The sequence below is a fragment of the Castor canadensis genome, chromosome 11 (genome assembly GCF_047511655.1).
Source record: "Castor canadensis chromosome 11, mCasCan1.hap1v2, whole genome shotgun sequence".
In the NCBI taxonomy this organism is placed as follows: Eukaryota; Metazoa; Chordata; class Mammalia; order Rodentia; family Castoridae; genus Castor; species Castor canadensis.
Window position 1 is genome coordinate 110,168,153 of NC_133396.1, and position 22,883 is coordinate 110,191,035.

Below are 22,883 nucleotides of genomic sequence, written 5' to 3' on the forward strand. Positions count from 1 at the left end.
TACAGTTGTCAGTATACAGTTGGCTCTCCATGGATTCAACCAGCCATGGATTGAGAATATTTTTAAATTGCATCTAACCCAAACATGTGCAGACTTTTGTTCTTATTATCATTTCCTAAACAACACAGTATAATATCTATTTATGTTGCATATATACTGTGTTAGTAATCTAAAGATGATTTAAAGTATACAGGAATATGTTATAGGTTATATGCAAATACTGTACCATTTATATAAGGGTCTTGAGCATCCATGGGTTCTGGTTTTCCTGGGGGATCTTGGAATCAATCCTTCATGGATACTGAGGGACTTCCTTTGAGGTCTTTGACCCCCTTGATTAAATTTACTCCTATGTATCTTTCATCCTATCATAAATGAGATCTCTTAATTTCTTTTTTCAGATAGTTCGTAGTTTGCTACTGATTTTTCAGGTTGATTTTTGTATCCTGACTTTTCTGAATTTGTTTATCAGTTCTAACAGGTGTTTTTCGGTAGTCTTAGAGTTTTCTATATTTAAGATCATATCAACAGCAGAGACAATTTCAGTTTTTCCTTTCCTATTTGGATACTTTTAAGGTTTTTTTCTTGCCTAGTTTCTCTGGCTAAGAATTCTATTACCATGACAAATAGAAGTGGTGAGAGTGGACATACTTTTTTTTAATTTTTATATTATTCATATGTGCATACAATGTTTAGGTCATTTCTCCCCCCTTCCCCCTGCTTCCTCCCTTACCCCCCTTTACCCCTCGCTACCTAGCAGAAACTATTTTGCCCTTATCTCTAATTTTGTTGTAGAGAGAGTATAAGCAATAATAGGAAGGAACAAGGGTTTTTGCTGGTTGAGATAAGGAGAGCTATACAGGGCATTGACTTGCATTGATTTCCTGTGCGTGTGTGTTACCTTCTAAGTTAATTCTTCTTGAACTAACCTTTTTTCTAGTTCCTGGTCCCTTCTCCTATTGGCCTCAGTTGCTTTAAGGTATCTGCTTTAGTTTCTCTGCTTTGAGGGTAACAAATGCTGTCTAGTTTTTAGGTGTCTTACCTATCCTCATACCTCCCTTGTGTGCTCTCGCTTTATCATGTGATCAAAGTCCAATCCCCTTGTTGTGTTTGCCCTTGATCTAATGTCCACATATGAGGGAGAACATATGATTTTTGGTCTTTTGGGCCAGGCTAACCTCACTCAGAATGATGTTCTCCAATTCCATCCATTTACCAGCGAATGATAACATTTCGTTCTTCTTCATGGCTGCATAGAATTCCATTGTGTATAGATACCACATTTTCTTAATCCATTCGTCAACAGTGGGGCATCTTGGTTGTTTCCATAACTTGGCTATTGTGAATAGTGCCGCAATAAACATGGGTGTGCAGGTGCCTCTGGAGTAATCTGTGTCACAGTCTTTTGGGTATATCTTTTTCTAAGCTTAGAGAAATGGCCTTCAATTTTTCATGGCTGGGTCTGATGTTACCTGTGGGCTTGTCACATGCAGTATCTATTATGAAGAAGCACATTCCTTCTGTGCATAACTTGTTGAGAGTTTTATCATCAAAGGACATTGAATTTTGTGAAGTGGTTTTTCTGTGTACATTGAGATGATCATGTGGTTTTCACAGTGGTGACGAATTTCACCCTCACCCCCTCCTGTTTAGGACCAGATCCCTAATTTCAAGGTTGACTACAGTTAGATGTGCACTTAGCACCCTTGTCCAGTTAAATGAATGCTAGCCTTCTTTTAATAATTCTAGTCCCTCAAGAGGAATGAACATGACTTTAGATTAGTATCCTACCTTGGTGACTTATCTCTAACCTGACTTATTTTTTCCTTTCTTATACTTCGTGTGGTGAACACATATAAGATTGCTGTTGTATTGGTTAACTGTATTGTGTTAAAGTATGGAAAACTGTTGTGATAAGAATTAGTAGCTAGTGTGTGTTAGGACTAAGAAACCAAACCAGAGAATGACAGGCTGATATGCAAATGAGCCAACCCTAAGGTGGTTAGACTGATAACACCAACTATGAGGTCACCACCAAGCATAAAAACCCAAGCCTCGATACCACCCACCACTCGCCTCCTGAATGCTGGAGACCACACTGTCGGAGCCCATCCTGAAGCTCTGAGCAGAGGCAGCTGCTGCTTGAGAGCTTTCCCCTTCTCCCAACAACCCGGTGTCACTGGTGAACCTCGAGATCGGACCTGCAACTAAGATCAGCGGTAAGGATTCCCCGGAGCTCGGCTGGACTCCCCTTACCGACTAAGAAGGCGTTGCACAGTGAGCAGGCTTGGTGAAGGCCTGAGTAAATTCCTGGCTGGCTGGGGTAGAAGAGGACAGGACATTAGGATCCATGTGAGAGTGCCGTGTGGATTTGTTGCCGTGTGGATCCTGTTCTCTGAAGTAAGAGTCTCCTGCGTACTGCTTACCCATACTCGATTGGTAATGAGTCGTAAGTGCTCGCGATACTTTGTCAGGCTCACTCATGTAATGAAATGGGGCAGAACAGATGCTGCTCACTGCTCATTGGTTAGAGCTTATCCTGGCCCTTCAGCAGTTATGGGAGGTACCTCGTGCCTTGTATTCGAGGCACATTGTATTGTGTGTAAATGCATCTCCTGGAGAACAAGGAAATCCATGGACAGCATATGAATTCCTCTGGGTAAAATTAAAATAATAGAACCAAAAATGACTTTAAAAAACTATTCAAAAAGGAAAAACACCCATCTAGTGAACATTATATTGTGAGATAAATTAGAAATCCTGGAAAAAAAAAATACAGCCACCACAGTGAAAATTCAATGAAAGGGATAAACTCCAGACTGGAAACAGTTGTATAGAATCAGTAATCTGGAAAACAGTGCTGAAGAATTCACCCAGAATGCAGCACATAGAAATAAAATGAAAAAACCTATGAAAATCCAAGAAAGAAAGATGGAAGAGAGTTCAAGGCTCCAAAATGCATCTATCTGATAGGAGTTTCTGAGGAAGAAAGTTGATGGAATGGTGGAGAAGCAATACATGAAAAGATATTGGCTGAGATTTCCAGATATGCAAAAAGGTCCTGGCTCATCAAATCAAGAGTTCCCAGCAGAAGGTAAATTAAAAAGTCTATATCCAGACACATATAATGAAGTTGCAAAACATAAAAGAGAGGCTGGATTTGGTGGCTTGCACCTGTAATCACAGTTACTCAGGAGGTGGAGATTAGGAGGATCATGGTTCAAGGCCAGCCTGGGAAAAAAGTTAGGGAGACCCTCATCCCATCAACAAGCTGTGTGTGATCCCAGCTACATGGGAGAGGCATAAGTAGGAGGACTGTGGTCTGAAGCCAGCACTGGGCAAAAACACAAAGTGCTACTTGAAAAATAACTAGAAAACAAAAGAGAGCTGGGGGTGTGTCTCACATGGTTGAGCACCTACCTAGCAAGCATGAGGCCCTGAGTGCAGAAAAAAAAAATTAAAGAGAAAGAGAAAAAATAATCACAAAAGCTATCAGTTAAAGACAGAGGTACAATAATTAGACTGGCAACAGACCTCTCATGTGCAACAATAGGTACCTGAAGACACTGAAGAAACATCTTCAAATAACTGAAGAAAAATAGCTAGAAATTTATAATCATCTAAATGGTTATCAAGAATAAAAATAGTGGGAGGCAGTACTGAGGATTTAACTCAGGGCCTTGCACTGCAGGTGGTCTACCACTAAGCCACACCCCCAGCCCTTTTTTGTTTAGTTATTTTTTAAATAGGGTCTTGTATTTTTGCCAAGGCAGGCCCCCTGCATAGCTGGGATGACAGGCACATTCCACCACCCACACACAGCTTATTGGCTGAGGCAGGTGTCTCTCAAACTTTTTCCAGGGGCTTGCTTCAAATGGAGATCCTCCCAATCTCCACCTCCCAAGCAGCTGGAACTACAAGGGTGAGTCACCACACCTGACCTAGAGTGAAAACAAATTTATGAAGATCTACAAATGTGTGAAGTTGGATGTGGTAGCACAGGCCTGTAATCCCAGCAACTAGGGAGGCTGAGGCAGGAGTTATCCAAATTCCAGGCTAACCTAGGCTACATAGCTGGACCCCATCTCAACACACAAGCAAACAAAAAACTTACATGAGTTTACCACCTATCAAAGATTTATAAAGCAAAGTTTTGCATGTTAAGGAGGAAATTTATTATGTATACACTAAGATAATATTAATAACCATCAAAACAATTAGAAGCAAGAATTATGATAATATGTGATTTTAGCAGTTACATTGGATAGGTTTATTTATTCATTTGCTTCTAAACAGACCTCTATATGGTAGAATACTTTGTAAAGTGCTGTTTTCTTTATTGAACGATTTGGATGAAATAGAACTGCGTTCTTTTTCCTTGTATTTTAGAGTGAAGAAGCAGTACGGCGTCTCATCTGGGAAAAGAATCTAAAATTTGTGACACTTCACAATCTGGAACATTCAATGGGGATGCATTCATATGATCTAGGCATGAACCACCTGGGGGACATGGTAAGTAAAGTACAAAATAATTCTACTTTCATGGCTGTGTAAGCATGGTTTCTGTCTCCCCAGAAGCAATTTGAAGGTAAAGGATGTTGATGACGCAAGAACAAAGGAGACTGTATAGCCAGAGCTGGTATAGCTCAGACGTAGAGCACTTGCTGTTCACATGGAAAGCCCTGGGTTTGATCTGCAGCACCAAAATAAAAACAAAAGTACAAAAAACAAAAAAGGAAGGAGAATATAGCCACATGCCTACAGAGTTAGAAAACAGTAGAATTCAAGGACACAAGAACTGGTACAGGCCAGATGTGGTAGCTCATACCTGTAATCCCAGCTATTTAAAAGATGGAGATTGGGAGGATTGAGGTTTGAGGCCAGCCTGGACAAAATACCAGAAAGACCCCATCTCAACAAAAAAAGTTGGGTGTGCTTGCATGTGCCTGTCATCCTGATTATTCAGGAAGCCATAGGTAGAAGGACTAAGATCCTATCTGAAAAATAAGTAAAGCAAAGAAAGGGGGTTGCTGAGGACATGGATCAAGTGGTAGAGCACTTGCCTAGGAAGTACAAAGCCCTGAGTTCAAACCCCAGTACTGGAAAAAGAAAGGAAGGGAAAAAAAAGAATTTGTACAGAAATTTCTTATTTAGTTCTACTTTGACTACTGTACTTAATAAATTTCTTCTTTCAAGAAAATTTTAAATTCACAGACAACTATTGCTTTTACTTTTTTTATGAATTCCAGAAAGCACTTTCTAAAGACTGATTAGTCTTTTATATTAAGTTACCTTATTTTCATAAGTCTAAATTGACAATTTAATATGGTCTACCTGCTTTCTTATTGGGAGAATGTGGGGTTTTGTTTTGCAGTACTGGGGATTGAACTCAGAACCTCACACTCACTAGGACAGGTGTTTTGCCACTTGAGCCATGCCCCAACCCTTTTTGTGCTGGTTATTTTTGAGATAGGGTCTTGTTTTATGCCCCTGCCTGCCTGGACTGTGATCCTCCTACTTGTGCATCCCAGCACAGCTGGGATGAGAAGAGTGTGCCACTGTGCCCAGCCACTGGTTGAGATGGGTGTCTTGCTATCTTTTTGCCCAGATTGGCCTCTAATTGCCATCCTCACAATCTCCACCTCCTGAGTAGCTGAAATTATAGTCATAAGCCATTGTGCCTGGCCTCTTAGTTTGGTCTTTTTTTTGTGGAACTGGGATTTGAACTCAGGGCTTTGCACTTGAAAAGCAAGCACTGTACCATTTGAGCCACACCTCCAGCCCATTTTTGCTCTGGTTATTTTGGAGATGGGGTCTTTTGAACTATTTGCCTGAGCTGGCCTCAAACCTCAATCCTCCCAATCTCAGCCTCCAAAGAAGCTAGGATTACAGGTGAGAGCCAGCAACACCCAGCTGACCCACTTTTTAGATAATACCTTTATAAAATCCTGCCCTGCTTTGAACCACAGGTCTGCCTCCCTGCACCATTTTCTTTTTCTCCTTCCCTTGTACTTGGAGAACTGGGGTGCTAATGCAAAGTATAAGACTAAAGAGACCCAAATAATTTGTCCCACCAATCAACAGTGCATATGTTGGTCACAACCACCACTAGTTTTCCTCAGTTTTAAAAGATATTCACATTTACAATTATTAGGATATTTAAAATGAGGATATAGAGGTTGAATATGATTGAAGTATATTATATGCATGCATGAAAGTAGAATAATAAAACACATTAAAAGTTATAAAACAATAAAATAGAGTAATGTAATGCAATGATTACTAAATATTTTGTTTTAGTTTAAGAATATTACATTGCTTCACTTACGTTTCTAATTTTATTAAATTCTGTGATTGAAATGAATGTCACCAGTTTAAAAGAAAAACAACATGAGTGAAAGGGGATATATACTTGCTTTGTAGACCAGTGAAGAAGTGATGTCTTTGATGAGTTCCCTGAAAGTTCCCAGCCAGTGGCAGACAAATGTTACCTACAAGTCAAACCCTAATCAGAAATTGCCTGATTCTCTGGACTGGAGAGAGAAGGGCTGTGTTACGGAGGTGAAATACCAGGTGAGTATGACTGTCCCAGGCCCCTGCACCCTAGGCACAGCTCTCTTCCTATGTCTAGCTACATAATTTGGAAGCTTTTGTTATTCTTGTATTCCCAACTGAACTGTAAACTCCTTAAGGGCAAGGATCACATATTTTATTATGTGCACTTTATTATTCCCAGTGCTTTACAACACCAGTAGTTCTAAACACACCATCTTAGATAAAAACTGCAAAATATGGGAATAGGTCTGTAAGACAAACCCTTAGTGCTCATGTTATCTGCTGACTGCCCTGGACCCTCCATCAAGCCAATTGCTTGAGAAGCACCATCATGCTTATGAAGAAATCCTGGAAGTGTCTTTCTCCATCTAACTTATGAATTTCAGATTTGAAGGAACAGAATAAAGAAGTCCAGCTACAGTGGACTACATGGAACCAGTCAGGTTAATTCATAGGTAGATTTGCACACATTTCAGAAGAAATGTGTGCTTCATAAAATTGTTGTGCCTAACGTGTTGTATTTTCCATTAGTTTGCTTGTAGAAAAGAAAGGAAGGAAAGAAGGAAAGAAGGAAAGAAGGAAGGAAGGAAGGATGGATAAACTGGATGTAGTGGTGCAGGTCTGTAATCCCAGCACTAGGAGGCAGTCAGGAGGATCATGAGTTAGAGAACACCCTGGACTACATAGTGAGACCCTATCTCAAAAAATAAAATAAAATCCCTACTTAGTTAGAAATAACTAAGGGTTAAACACATGTGTCACCTTAGAGATCAGGGTAAGGGTGACGAATCAGAGAGTTCTGAACATTCTGAGCATCAGCTCCAGCTTGTGACCAATGAAGAAATAAAAAATGTATTAAGAATGAGTAGTACTGCCAAGCTCTCACTCTTTCCCACTCCATATTTCTTTAAATTAGTTTTGGGGTTCCTACTGAAGCTCCTCTAAAATAAAAGTTTGGAAGACTGATGAACTACATACTTAGGTGCTAACTCTAGTGATTTAATGAGCTCCTTTCCCTGAATACTTGCATTTTGGTGACCAGATTTGCTGTAACCAAAAGCAATTCCAACTTGCTTCTTCTGTGTAGGCAGTAAGATAGGAGGAAGAAAAACAAACAACAGAGGCGGCAGGTACAGGGAGGCCTGTACCCAGCAGTAAGGAGGCCGAGGCATGAGGATCATGAGTTTGAGGTCAGTCTGAGCAAAGTAGCAACACCCTGTCTCAAGTAAAAGCAAAGAGAAAGAGAGACAGAGAGAGAAAGTTCAAGTAGTTACAATGAGGCTCTGGACTCTCGCATTTCCTAACTAAAGCAGCCTTGCATTTTTTTCTGTTTGTTTATGCCTCTTTGCAAAATATCTTTGGAGTAAAAAAAAATTTTTTTTTGAAACAGTCTCAGTAAGTAGTTCAGGCTGACCTGGATCTCGCTATATTGCCCAGGCTGGCCTTAATTTGAGGTCCTCCTGCCTCCACTTCCCAAGTACTGGCATTACAAGTATATATCACCACACCTAGCTGTTCAAAAAATTCTAAAGATAATGATGTTTGAAAACTGTTAGACAAGGATTTAAGCTCTTATGTTTGAGCCATCATTTGACCTGAGGAAGGATACTTTAGGAGAAGGAAATCCTCCTGTCGCCTCCCAAAACCTCTTTACTGTAGACATCTATCTCCCTTCCTTACAGGTGAAGATAGGTGGGATTTGTTTAGTGAATACTATTAATACACTTGAATATGCCCATTATGCTCTGAGATCAGTCATTGCAAATCTCCATCAAGGTTACCTAGAGAACAATCAATTTAGTCTTCTTTCCCATTATCCAAGAGAGTAGTGGGGGAGCTGTTCCTGGTAACTACTAACAGAGGCAACATGGTTGAGAAGTTACCCAGTTTGTTATGGAAGCCATCCTTACTGATTTTCTGTCATTACATCTGTCACCTTGTCTCTGTTTTAGGGTTCTTGTGGTGCTTGTTGGGCTTTCAGTGCCGTGGGAGCGCTAGAAGCACAACTGAAGCTGAAAACAGGAAAGCTGGTGTCTCTGAGTGCACAGAACCTGGTGGATTGTGCAACTGATAAATACGGGAATAAAGGCTGCAATGGTGGCTTCATGACAGAAGCTTTTCAATACATCATTGATAACAACGGCATTGATTCAGATGCTTCCTATCCCTACAAAGCCATGGTGTGTCACAGGCAAACTTTTTGTGCTGTCCCATGACCTCATTCTATCCATTGACTCCAGGATGCACTACCAACTCAAATGCTTGAGAAGCAATGTTGTGTGTGTGTGTGTGTGTGTGTGTGTGTGTGTGTGTGTGAGAGAGAGAGAGAGAGAGAGAGAGAGAGAGTATTCCTGTTAGGAAGAGTTCTCAAGAGTTCTCTTTCTTTTACAGCAGTAGCCTTAAATTTTCAGTGGTAGTTGGTCATGGTGGTACATGTCTGTAATCCCAGCTACTTTCTCTGGGCAAGAAGGCCAGTCTGAACAAAAAGTTTGTGAGACCCCCCCAGTTCAACCAATAAAAAGCTGGGCATGGTATTGTGTCATTCCAATTACACAGGAAGCACGAGTAGCAGAATTGTGGTCCAGGCCATCCCAGGCAGAAATAAGTGAGACTCTATTGGAAAAATAACTAAAGCAAAAAAGGGCCAGTGGTCTGGCTTAAGTGGTAGTGTGTGCCTATCAAATGTAAGGGCCTGAGCTCAGCCCTGGAACTGCCACAAATAAATAAATAAATAAATAAATAAATAAATAAATGGGGGCATGGCTGAGCCCTTACTTAGCTTACTCTGGGTTTAATCCCCTGTGGCAGAAGAGGGATTATCAGTGGCAAAATGTTTTTAAACAAGTAAGGTACCTTCATATTTAAACTCATACTTTAACCAAACCATCTGTAAAATCCTTTCTGTGCATCTATTAATATTTAAACATTTTTGTCCCGTGCTCAGCCTTATTCTCAGAACATCAGTCAGTTGGTTCTTCCACCTAAGATGTTCAATAATATTCTCTTCCATGTATGTCAATTACACAGCTAAATGGTAGAAGAAATAAGACCATATTACAGAAAATTTAGAAAAGACAAAAACATCACTCTATTATCACTATATTTTAAACACTATTATTTAGCTTATTTCTGTCAGGCTCTTTCCCTAATTTTAAAACATAGTTGTGTATACAACAAACATATTTGTAACCTCCTTTTCCCACCTGAAATATACTATTGTGTGGTCTTGATGAGCCACCACTTTAACTGTAGCTTGTCTTGCAGGCATCACATCATCAAAAAGATTGTTCAGTTCTAGTGTAAAGTTTATGATCTCTGTGTAATACCCTCCTACAATATACTTCAGAGTCTGAGGAGATATTGTTCTGACAAGTTTTGCTTGTTTGAAGATATTTCACAATTTAAAACTGTAGAAAAGTCCTATATTTCCTCTGAGAGCTTTTTGTTTGGTTAGATTTGGGGTATTGTTTTTCTTTGAGATGGGAGGTCTCCCTAGGTAGCCCAGCCTTGACTGAAACTCAGGAGCCTACTGCCTCTGCCTTCCAAGTGCTGGTATTACAGACATGTGCCACCCTGCCTGGCTTTTCTTCTATTATTGATGAAACCCGGAAGTATTGGGACTTGAATGATTTAATTTTGCTTTCATTAAAAGGAAGTGGCCAAGGCTGGAGATGTGGTTTAAGTGGCAGAGCATCGCCTAGCAAGTGAAGCCCTGAGTTCCAGTATCACAAAAAAAAAAAAAAAAAGGGGAAGGGATCACTTAAAAATGTTAAAGCAAGGAAAGATAACATTTGAAATCCAGGCTTATACTGGTGATTTATAAAGGAAACTGACATACTGAAGTGTGCTTCTTCATCTGATTTAATTTTTTTCTTTCTTCCTAGGATGAAAAGTGTCATTATGATTCAAAAAATCGAGCTGCCACATGTTCAAGGTACACAGAACTTCCCTCTGGCAATGAAGATGCCCTGAAAGAAGCTGTTGCCAATAAAGGACCTGTGTCTGTGGCTATAGATGCAAGTCACCCTTCCTTCTTCCTCTACAGAAGTGGTAAAAATTGATATGTCATCCTCTTGTTACATGCTACCCTCCACATAGGTTAAACAGAAGTTTACACTCAGTTTTAATTAGTAAAGTAATAATTATTAAAGTTTTTAACACTACATGCCACATGCTATGCTAAATTCTTTATGTCTTATCTTATTTAATCATCACAATAATCATTTTCAAGTGAAAAAAAACCTCACTGAGGGGTTAATTTACCTAAAATCACACAACCTGAAAGTGATTGAGCTGGGATTAAAAATTATGCAACTGCTGGGTGTGGTGGTGCACAAGTATAATCCCAGGATGCAGGAGGATGACAAGTTTGAGGCCAGCCTGGGCAAATAGTTCCACTAGACCCTATCTTGAAAAACCCTTCACAAAAAAATAGGGCTGGTGGAGTGGCTCAAGGTGAAGGCCCTCAGTTCAAGCCCCAGTACCACAAAAAAAAAAAAAAAAAAAAAAAGACTATGGAAAAGCAAGGTGTGCTGGTTCATGTCTGTAATCTCAGCACTCAGGAGGTAGAGGCAAGAGGATCACAAGTTCAAGGCCAGCCCAGGTTATATAGAGCAACCCAGTTTCAAAAAAACAAACAAAGGGGGTGAGGGGGAGAAATGACCCAAACATTGTATCCACATATGAGTAAATGAAAAAAAAAAAGATGGCTATAGATAATTATAATGTAGTGTGTATTTCAAAAGGCTAGAAGAAAGGAATTTAAATGTTTTCATATGAAAGAAAAGCATTTAAAGAGACAGATATGTTTAGCTTGATTTATACATTAGGCAATGTATACATGTACTAAAATATCACATGGTATCCTGTAAATATGTACAACTTTTATGTTTCTATGTAGCAGTTAAAGATAAAGGATTTGAACAATAATAGTAACAGCAACAAACATATTCAACATGACTCCTAAGCTTGTGATCTTAACTCCTATAGAATAGCTGTATCACAGCAGTGTATAGAGGGCACTTAATACTGTGACACTTTTAGAAAAGGACATACAATTATATAGAGCTAAATAACATGTTTCCTGTGCTCCCACTAAAGGTAGAGCATTGTCAGAAAGCTCAAAGCCTTAAATTCAATCCCCAGTATCACAAAATTAATAATAATAATAATAATTGTAATGCTTAAAGGTAGAATACTGCACTATACAAAGTAAAAGACTATAATATTTTATTTTATTTATTTTATTTTAATTTGTGGGATCCAGGGTTTGAACTCAGAGAGGGCTTCAACACTTGCAGACATACTACTGCTTGAGCCATACCACCAGTCCATTTTGCTCTGGTTATTTTAGAGATGGATGAACTGTTGCTCAGATTGGCTTTGAATTGTGATCTTTTAGATCTCAGCCTCCCATGAAGCTAGGAATACAGGCATGAGCCACTGGTGCCCAGCTATAATATATATTTGAAACCTCACCTTAAAGGACATTTAATTTAGAAAGGGGTAAAAGTGTATGAAACAATTTATTATTATATACAAGGAAATGTAATAACTGTATATAGATTAAAACAATTAGAAAAAGGTGATGGCTTAGCAAAGAAGTTTTCTGAGGGAACTGTGATTGAATTGATGCTAAACTTGTCAAGAAAACTGACAAATGCGGCCTTGATGCCAAAGAATTATGAGCTCTAAATAGTTTAAGCATGAGTGTATATGTTCCTGATATTTTAATTAATCTTGTCACATGTCCAAAATACTCTAATAAGAAGTAATAGAACTTTCAAATATCTTTTATTATCATATAGTATTCACTCTTTTTCTGCAATGAAATTTTATTCTCAGGTGTCTATGATGACCCAGCCTGTACTCAGAATGTGAATCATGGTGTGCTGGTGGTTGGCTATGGTAACACTAATGGGAAAGACTACTGGCTTGTGAAAAATAGGTAATGTATTTGCACAGTAATTTCTATTTAATTAAATCAGGAATTTGAGGGAATGTCAACAAATGTGCCCTTTGATTGTGATGATAATGATCCTGGTATTGACAATGATAAACATCTATAGCTTCTTGCAAAATGACATTCTAAATTACTCAGTGCCCCCATTTCTCCACTTACTATCTGGCCTTCATCTCTTTGCTTTTATAATTACCTTGTGCAATACTTCTCTAATTATTCCTTATCAGTCCCTCTGATGAATGCCTATTCCTCTGTTTAGCCCCTAAATGTTGGTATTTCCCTCCCAGGGATCCAACCTCTGCCCACTGTCCTTCTTAGTCTATATTTTTCAATAATTCCATTCTTATGAAATTAGCCATATCTATATAGCTATCAAGTCTATCTCTAGCTTGAACATCTGCCCAGAACTTCAGACTTATTTGGTCATATCTACTTACCTATTCTGAATTTCTTCAAACTCATTATGTCCAAGGAATTTAGTTCTCTTCCACCCAGCCCCTCAGAATTTCCCATATCAGTAGATGACAACATCATACAACATAGTCACCAATAAGACACTGAGGAGCCAACCTACACCTTTCCAGGTCCAATCAAGCAACAAGTCAAAATAAATTTTCCTTATGCTTTTTTTCCTGATTCTGTTCTTTTTCCACTTATTCTGTTGCTGCTCTAGTTCAGACATCTCTTTTCTGGATTATTGCTGAACCTTCTAACTGGTCTCCTTTACTCTCAAATCCAAGGGGTGCTGGTGGAGTGGCTCAAGTGGTAGAGCGCCTGCCCTGCCTAGCAAGCATGAGGTCCTGAGTTCAAACCCCAATACCACAAAACAAACAAACAAACCCATCAAATCCATCTTTTATACTGTTGCTAAATGGATTTGTCTAACACAGTATTGGTCTGGGCTTATTCCTGTTCTGCTTGGTATCATTCAATGTAAAGGTAATGTTCACTAGTAGAGAAGACAAGGTTTCTCTGTTGTAGTCTTTCCCTGCCTTGCAAGCCTCCTGGCATTTGTTATCTCATACTTTTCACTTTAATTATAGTTCATCTACACAGTCATACTGTCTTACCTGGAATATCTTCTTAGTTATGTTTTCTCTCGGTCTATAATACCCTTTCTCCTCATTTGGTTTGTTCCTCCTTTGCTTTCAAAAGCAGCTCAGGCATCATCTATTCTAGAAAGATCTCTGAATACTTGGGATGAATAAAGTGTCTTCTTTTGTATGCTGCCAAAGTATGCTATGGATACTAGATCACAGCATTTTATACATTAAATTTAAATTGTATGTTTACCTGGCTATCATTCCAATATTTTGTATATGCATTTGATGTCTTTTTCCTTTTTTGACAGTGCTGGGGTTTGAACTCAGTCAGGGCTTTGTGCTTGCTAGACAGGGGTTCTATCGCTTGAGCCAAGTCTCCAGCCCTTGTGTATGGTTTGAGGTAGAGATTGTGTCATGTCTTTTATCCTCACCACAGTACTAGTGGCAGCTAGTCATTCCTCCAATACATGAATTGAACTGACAGATATATAATTCATAAGTGAAAGGAATATAATTTTAAAGGGAAAAGGGGGGAATATGAAGAATTGAGACTTTCAAGCACGTGGAGCACTTAAAGTTTCCTCTGTTAGTTTCCTGGGCCTGCCATAACAGAATAACACAGACTTAGTAACTTAAGAGAAATTTGTGTCCCCCTAATTCTGGAAGTTAGAAGTCAGAGACAAAACCTTAGCAGGGTAATGCTAAGGAGGAGGAAAATGTTCACAGACACAGAAATAAAAATACCATATGATCTTACACGTGGAATCTGAAAAAGTCAAACTCATAGAAACAGAGTGGGATAGTGGTTGCTAGAGACCGGGGGTAGAGGAAATGTTGACCAAAGGATACAGACCTTCAGTTGTAAGATGAAAATTTCTGGGGATCTTGTATATAGCATAGGTGGTGATGAATGTGTTCATTAACTTGTTTGTGCTTATTATCACACAATGTGTACTATTCATCAATGTACACTTTAGATATATAGTATTTTTTAATTGAATATGTTAATTTTTAAAAAAGGGGAGAAGGGCTGGAGGTGTGACTCAAGTAGTAGAGTGCCTGCCTAGTAAGCATGAAACCCTAAGTTTAAATCTTAGTACCTCCTAAAAGAGAAAATGTTCAATACCTCTCCCCTAGCCTGAAGGTTTGCTGGCAACTTTGGCTTTTTTTGGCCTGTAGAAGCAGCACCCTCATCTCTGCCTTCATTTTTGCATAGTGTTCTCCCTGTGTGCATGACTCTCTGTCCAATTTTTCCTTTTTATAACACATTGGTCTTATTGGATTAGGGACAAATTAAGGACCTCTTTTTTTTTTCTTTTTTTTTTGCAGTACTAGAGTTTGAACTCTGGGATTGCCTGGCAGGCACTCTACCACTTGACTCATACCTCCAGCCCTGTTTGCTTTTGTTATTTATTTATTTATTTAGTGGTACTGGGGCTTGAACTCAGGGCCTACACCTTGAGCCACTCTACCAGCCCTTTTTTATGTTAGGTATTTTCGAGATAGGGTCTCGTGGAATTAATTGCCCGGGGCTGGCTTCGAACCGAGATCCTCCTGATCTCTGCCTCCTGAGTAGCTAGGATTATAGGTGTGAGCTACCGGCGCAGGGCTGCTTTTGTTATTTTTTGTATTAAAATTTTTTTTGGTGATGTTGGGGTTTGAACTCAGGGTCTCATGCTTGCTGGGCAGGCACTCCACAACTTGAGCCACTCTGCCAGACCAACTTTTGTTATTTTTTGACTAGGATCTCACATTTATGTCCAACCAGCCTAGACTGTGATCATCCTATTTACACTTCCCATGTAGCTGGGATGAGAGGTGCACAATACTCTGCCCAGCCATTGATTGAGATGGAGTCTTTCAAACTTTTCACCCAGGCTGACCTTGATCCCTGATCCTCCTGATCTCTGGCTCCTGAGTAGTTAGGACAACAGACATGAGAAATTGCCTCTGGTACCTCATCTTTATTTAACTAGTGACATCTACAGTGACCCTATTTCCAAATAAGGTCACATTCTGAGGCCCTGGGGGAATAATTCCAGCATGAATTTTAGGAGGGCACACACAACTCAACCCACAATACTCTCAAATCTTTACCGAAAGCACATACTGTATAAATCATAAATAAACAAAACAATATTTTATTGCCTTTTTCATGTTGTAGCACACATAGAAAATGGTAACATTTGTATGGTCCGTTGGGAAAGTAGCTGAGGAAATTCATATCGTGGTTCCTTATAATCCATTCACGGCATTTACCAGCTTAGATATGGACCAATGACAGCTTTCTTTCCTTGTTTGTGTTTTGCAGTCCTGGGGTTTGAACTCAGGGCCTTGAATTTGCTAGGCAGGTGCTGTACCACTTGAGACCCGCCTCTGGCAAGTGACAAGTTTTTAGAAATGCAATACTTTGCCTCTTATCTTACCAACAGCCTAAAGGACTCCATAAGTAAATGTTCTAAGTTGTCTCCTCTATTGAAGCTGCTCTTCCTGAAGCGCATCTCTGTATTTTAGTGCTGAAGCGTAGAACCTCTTCTCTGCACTATGCATTCCTTAGGCATCTACAATGTGACGGCCATTATCTAGGCCCTGGAGATTTAAAAAAATGAATAAGAAATCATCCTGTCCTGAAGTTGCTCACAATCCAAAGTGGAATTCCATATATTTAAAAGCAACACATCATGGTAATGGTGGTCTATGTCCAAATGGCTGTGGGACCAGGGAGGAAGAGATGCTTAACTCCCTAAAGCTCCACTAGAGGGCACCATTTGCACTGCTTTCAGATGAGCGGAGTCCTAATTTGGAGGAGGAAGTTGTGTTCAAGGTTGGAAAAAACCACATACAAATGGCACAGAAATTTCTCTGCTTTATAAATGCTTTACTGCCCTTATTTCTGTGACATGGAATTATCTTGACTCATTTCACCACATCATCTTAAGCCTCTGTTTTTATTTTATTTCCTTCTACCTGTCCTTTTTATGGGTATGATATACCAAAGAAAACTCAGGACTGCTCCTTGAGTTCCAACTGTTGCCACTATGTGGATGATTCCTGGCTTATAATCTCTACAAATGACCTCTCTGCTATGCAACAGACTTTCTGTCCAACTTCCAACGTAGCAACTGTGCTGAAAAATCCAAATTCCCTACCCACTCAACATACACAAGCACTTTCACACACAACAGTTGTAAAAATTCCTTGTCTCCCTACATCCCAACTCTCCCTTCATCTCCTATCCCCAAAAAGGACTTTAGAACATGCTCAATGGAAAATCATTGCCTATTATGGGTATGTATCACCATCTTCAGATTATTAAAGACTTGGCATCAATTTGGGCTCCCCTTTCTCTCCCTCACAGGGCTCTCCTACACAGCCTTATCCAGTCAGCCTCTGAGTCATATTTTATGTGGATTTTCTCTTTTCCATTTCCAGTAGCCCCACTCTACTTCAGATTCTATTCCACCAAGTTTGAGAGATATTTTTCTAAAATATAGGTCATGTCAACACATGCTCAAAAATATCTAAATATTTCACCATTGTTAGCAAAATTAAGTCCAAATGCCTAACCAGGCACTTAAATTTCTTCATTAAATTAAATTTCTGACTTCCAACACAGTGTTCTAGGTAATTCTTCCATTATATTCTCATACATCCATACCCATATTCACACTCTGGTCAAACTAAACCATGTTCTTATCATCCCCTAAGTTAATAGATATCTACCCATTTCTGTTTCGTTGTATAGCTGTTTAACCTTTCTGAAATATCTTTGAAGCCCATTGCTGCCTACAGAAATCCCCCTGTAGATAGTGAAACAGGCAGTCTCATCCCATCTGGCAGGAGAATAAATCATTACAAACCTTCCTGAAAGCGACTAACAGTATGAATAAGTGTCCACATTCTTTGTCCTGTTATTTTTACTTCTTGGAATCCATACAAAGAAAATAATTGTAAATATGAGAAAAATCTTCATACCCAGTTTATGTAAATTATATTATTATTCTTTAATAGTGAAAACTCTTAAGCAGCCAAGAGTGCCCGATAGAAACAAGATTTAATAATAATGAAATCAAATCCATGAATTAGAATTATTAAGATTATTATTAATAACTTAACAAAATACTTTATATATGTTTAAATGGAAAAATACATATAAATATGTAATTTATATGCAATGTAAGTATTAAGTTAAAAAAAGTAGGTCTAACATCTCTCATGTATCTACTAAACAACCAGAAGGAAGCTGGGAGTGGTTGTGGCACATTCCTGTAATCTCAGGAGGCAGAGAAGGGAGGATCATGAGTTCAAAGCAAGCCTGGACTACATAGTGAGTTTGAAGCCAGCCAGAACTACATAGTGTTAAAAAGAAAAAAAAGGAAGAATATCAAATTCATAATTCAGTTGTACCAAATGTTTGTCTTTGTCTATCTTTGAATGTTTTCAAAATTGTCTTTTAAGAAGTTATATTTTAAAAGTTTAAAAAGTCATTAAAAATCCTATTCATGGATTGGAGGTAAGACTCAAGTGGTAGAGTGCCTGTTTGGCAAATGTTAAGTCCTGAGTTCAGAAAAAAATCCTTGAGCAAGCATGAGGCCCTGAGTTCAAACCCCAGTACCACAAAAAAAAAAAAAAAGAAAGAAAAGAAAGGAAAAATCCTAATCACCTGGGAGGCTGAGGCATGAGGATCTTGAATTCAAGGCTAGCCTGGGCTACATAGCAAAACCCTGTCTCAAAAAAACAAAACAAGGGCTGGTAGAGTGGCTCTAGTGGTAGAGCACCTGCCTTGCAAGCTCGAGGCCCTGAGATCAAACACCAGTACCACCAAAACCAAAACAAAATAAAAATCCTATTCATTCTTTAAAACCTATCTCAAATGCTACCTCTGCTATATTCATTCATTTAACTCATAATTATTTCTAATTCTAAACTTTAGCAATGCTTTATAAATTTGTTATGCCCTGTGTTATAGCTATTTCTGTAACTCTTGCTCCATCACTAGAATGTAAACTTCTTAAAGGTAAGAGGATAGTATTTTGTTCATTCTTGCACCTTTGTTCATACATTGATTCAGCAAACATAAATTGAGTATCTACCATGTGCCAGGGACTGGGAATTTGGCAATGAGAACTACAACTTTCCTACCATCTCTCAAGATACTTTTTTTTTTTTGGAAACATTTATTTTTTGGTGTATTGGGGTTTGAACTCAGGGCTTCATGCTTGCTAGTGGGTGCTCTACCACCTGAGTCACTCCTCCAGCCCTCTCAAGATACTCACAGCCTAATAATGTCAAGGGAATAGGTAAGGTGCATGTACAGACCACAGCAACCAAGTGTGATAAATGCTTAGGCAGGGCATGCTTTGGTTGCAGTGGAAGAATAGAAGACCAGTAGTTAGCCTTGCCTAGTCAGGGAAGGCCTTTTAAGCTAGGCTATTTGACTAAATATTAAAGGACTAGGCAGAGTTAGCCAGGTGCAGAAGGACAATCAGAGCCAAGAAAGCTAAATGAGCAAAAGAACAGAGGTAAGAAAAAGAAATGAGTTGAGGGAACTGTATGTACTTTGCTAAGGGTTGTAGTCTTGGGTGCCTGTTAGACAAAGATGTGATATAGAGTGGAGCCAAATGACAAAAGACCACAGCTGTTGCTAACACTAAGTCCTAACAAGGAAAGACTGACCATGCATAAGAATTCTAGGTTCCCCAAAGGATTCATTTTGTACAAGTCATAAGACAAGAATTTGTCCTCAAATTAAGAGTTTTAATCAGTTGCATTCTTTTAAAGAAATTAGCAAGACTCTGGGGATGTGGCTCAAAAGGTAAAGCACCTGCCTAGCATGCTTAGGGCCCTGGGTTCCATCCCCAGCAACTCAACCACCCCTCTCCATCCCATGAATGGAACTGGAGACCCATGAAAGGTTTTTAAGCTAAAGAGTGGCAAGTAAGTGAAAGGAACAACAAAAGGGACCCAAGAAAGAATCTGAGGAGTGACCAGAAAGACCAGAAGATCACGACAATAGGAGGGTCATAAAGCCAAAGAGAACTAAGATGGGAGCAGAAAACTGTGTGGAGCCCAGGGCCTGGTGTCTCACACTTATAATCCTAGCTACTCAGGAGGCAGAGATCAGGAGGATTGAGGTTCAAAGCCAACCCCAGGAAATAGTTGGTAAGACCTATCTCGAAAAAAATCTATCATAAAAAAGGGCTGATGGAGTGGCTTAAGTTGTAGGCCCTGAGTTCAAACTCCAGTACAGCAAAATAAATAGATAAATAAATAAATGAAAAGGAAAATGTCCATATAGGGTTGATACATAGAATATTTAAGACCCCTTAGAGCATTTTCTTTTCAACTACACCATTAAATTATACCATTTTCCTTTCAACTCTTTTTTTTTTTCTTTGCGGTGGGGCCACCCTTTATTCAGCACTAGGAACACACACCATTCACAGAGTGGTGGCCCTTGCGGCATGCCCACGTGAATATGTTTCCATCCATGCAGATGCCAGGGTGCGGCCCATACTAGTGACAGTGCTGCTTGAACTGCAGGGCACAGTAGCCACATGTCCCCGTTTTTGTTTCTTTGTCCAAGTTTACACCTTGGGGTGGCCCAGAGCACCCCCACCACTATCGCAGGATATCCTTGGATGGTCCACCTCACTCACAGGTTGCTCTGCTATAAAATCAGTGGCAAAGTTTTTACTCACCTCTTTCTGACGACCTAAAACTGAATTCTCCTGTAGTCTTTATCATCATAGACCTGGCTGGTGTTCATGACCTTCTCCCTACTTGGTGCCACCTGCAGCCTGAAGCCCCACGCAGCCTGGGGCAGAATCAGCAGCCAGCAGGAGGCCACCGCCACCATTGTAATTTTTCATTGCCCTCCAACCACACTAAGAATTTTCTCAGTTTCATGCTTTTATTTGTATCCTAGTTATAGCACTTAATGAATTCTGCCTCATATAATAATTATGTATAACTAAAAATTACAAAATCTCAGAATCATAACTTCAGAGGTTTTCATAAATCTAAATTTATTTGACTCAAATGTCTATCCTTAAGTTTAAGATTCTATCTTTTTTTTGTTTGTTTGTTTGTTTTGGTGTTAAATGTCATTTCTTTAACAACATGGTGATAATAAATAGTTCATAATCCTTATATCCAAACATGCTAATTAAAAAATTAGTTCATATCAGTCTGAAAAAAATGTTTAAATCCTCTACATCTATGGAATCAAAAAATGAATAAACAATTGGTTTCATCTAACTAATTTCTTTTTAATTTTTTTTGGCAGCACTGGGGTTCGAACTCAGGTCTTCATTCTTACTAAGCAGGCACACTACCACTTGAAACACTCCACCAGCCCTTTTTTGTATTAGGTCTTGAGAACTGCATTCCTCCTGATCTCTGCCTCCCAGCCATGAGCCAAGGGTGCCCAGCTTCTATTTTCTGATCCAGGAATCACTCTGTAACATTTCTGACAAGTTACACAAGTTTGAAAACTTCCAGTGTCAGGGAGTTTACCTCCTCATAAAATAGCATACTCTATTTTCTTGACAGCTTTAATTATGATAAAGTCCTATCCATTTCCAGATGTTCAGAACTGCATTGTTTATCATTTACTGTAGAATTCCTTGTCCTATGACATTTTCATAGTAGTCACTCAAAAATGATTCTTAAAAGATGTTCTCTAGAGGATTTTAAGTCTGTTAGAAAATCTTACCTATGATTGTATTGTGCAAAACCATTTAGAAGTGGAGTCTTATAAATAATATTTACAATATACCAATAATATTTACAAAGCAGGAGCATTAAAGGACTGGAATGGACCTTACATTGTCTTTCTTAGGTATTATGTCTATTTAACACTACAGAACTAAAACCTTCCAAACTAGACTGAAAATTGCTTAAAATAAGTCAGGTACTAGTGGCTCATGCCTGTAATCCTAATTACTTGGGAGGCTGTGATCAAGAGCATCAAGGTTCAAGGCTTAGCCTGGGGAAAAAGTTAATGAGATCCCATCTCAACCCATCTCAGCTGGGCAGTGCTGGCATGTGACTAATGCAACATGGTCCCAGATACACAGGAAACATAGATAGGAGGCTAATGGTCTGCAAGACAAAAATGTAAGACTCTATCTGAAAAATAACTAAAGCAAAAAAGGACTGGGAGTGTGGTTCAAGTGGTAGTGTAATAATTTCCCCAGGTAATTTAGCCAATTTAGGAATTTAAGACAGCCCCCTCCCCCAATTTTGTTTTATAGTGTTTCATATGAAATCACTTTAGAACAAAGAGATAAAAAGTTGATATGAAGCCAGGCACTAGTGGTCACGCCTATAATCCTAGCTACTTGGGAGGCCAAGATTGAAGGATCAAAGCACAAGGCTAGCCTGGGCAAATAATTTGTGGGACATCACCCCCAAATAACCAAAGCAAAATGGATGGGCTGGAGGTGTGGTTCAAGCAATAGAGTGCCTGTTTTGCAAGCATGAAGCCCTGAGATCAAACTGATTACATCAAAAAAAAAAAAAGCTGATATTTTATTGTATTAATTTATAATTTTGTGTTTTTTTTTTCCTAAAGCTGGGGCCTCCACTTTGGTGAACAAGGATATATTCGAATGGCAAGAAATAGTAAAAATCATTGTGGAATTGCTAGTTATTGCTCTTACCCAGATATGTAAAGGAGTTCTTCATTTTACAAACCAATAAGATGAACTGTTCTCTTAATTTTACCTTCTGTATCCAGAAGAAATAAATGTGTCATAATCAATGTATATTAAACCATACTAAATAGAAAATAGTTTGCATATCTCTGAAAAAGTTTACAAAGTAAACTAATAATGTACTGTAGATATAACTGTATTATTGTGTTTATCATTGTTTTATTTTACACTGTCTTTTTAAGCTTCCTAATAACCATTTGTAACATGATAGCTGATAGAACAATAATGTCGCCATTTATAAATCAGCAGCCATTTTATCCTCAGTCCTCACTTGAGAAACTTCCAAGGACAGCCCCGCCCTTAACAAATTCCCACACTCTAAGACAGCACCACCCCTACCAGAGACTACCGTGCATGGGCTAACTTCCTCAATCTCCCCCTTCTATAAAAGCAATGCCTGGCCCAGAATCACTGCTGCACCATCTTTTCCCCAGCCAGCCTGGCAGTTTGGGCCTGCCATTAAACTTTGCTCTTGGACATGAGACTTTTCTTGTGAGCTTTCTTTGTGAGCGGCGTTTTTCCTAACATTTGGTGCTGTGACTTGGATTGGGGTGCACTCCTGGCATTGACCTTGCTCTTCCAGCCTCCCCCACCCCATCCCTC

At 39.1% G+C, this 22,883-nt stretch overlaps 1 protein-coding gene and 1 pseudogene across 2 annotated transcripts in view; one reads left to right on the forward strand and one right to left on the reverse strand.

The window, feature by feature from the left end:
- The window catches only part of Ctss (cathepsin S), a 33,059-nt gene that overhangs the window by 6,072 nt on the left and 4,104 nt on the right, over nt 1-22,883 (forward strand). Inside the window, exons 4-9 of one of the 2 annotated variants that reach the window (XM_020155810.2) lie at nt 4,390-4,512; nt 6,424-6,573; nt 8,508-8,735; nt 10,440-10,605; nt 12,400-12,502; nt 22,139-22,762. In XM_020155810.2, coding sequence (XP_020011399.1) covers nt 4,390-4,512; nt 6,424-6,573; nt 8,508-8,735; nt 10,440-10,605; nt 12,400-12,502; nt 22,139-22,238 — 870 coding nt within the window. In that variant the 3' untranslated portion in view covers nt 22,239-22,762. Of the gene's footprint in view, nt 1-4,389; nt 4,513-6,423; nt 6,574-8,507; nt 8,736-10,439; nt 10,606-12,399; nt 12,503-22,138; nt 22,763-22,883 lie in introns of those variants that run through there. The other variant, XM_074048182.1, reaches the window with a different exon arrangement.
- On the reverse strand, nt 20,077-20,419 carry LOC109681202 (NADH dehydrogenase [ubiquinone] iron-sulfur protein 6, mitochondrial pseudogene; annotated as a pseudogene).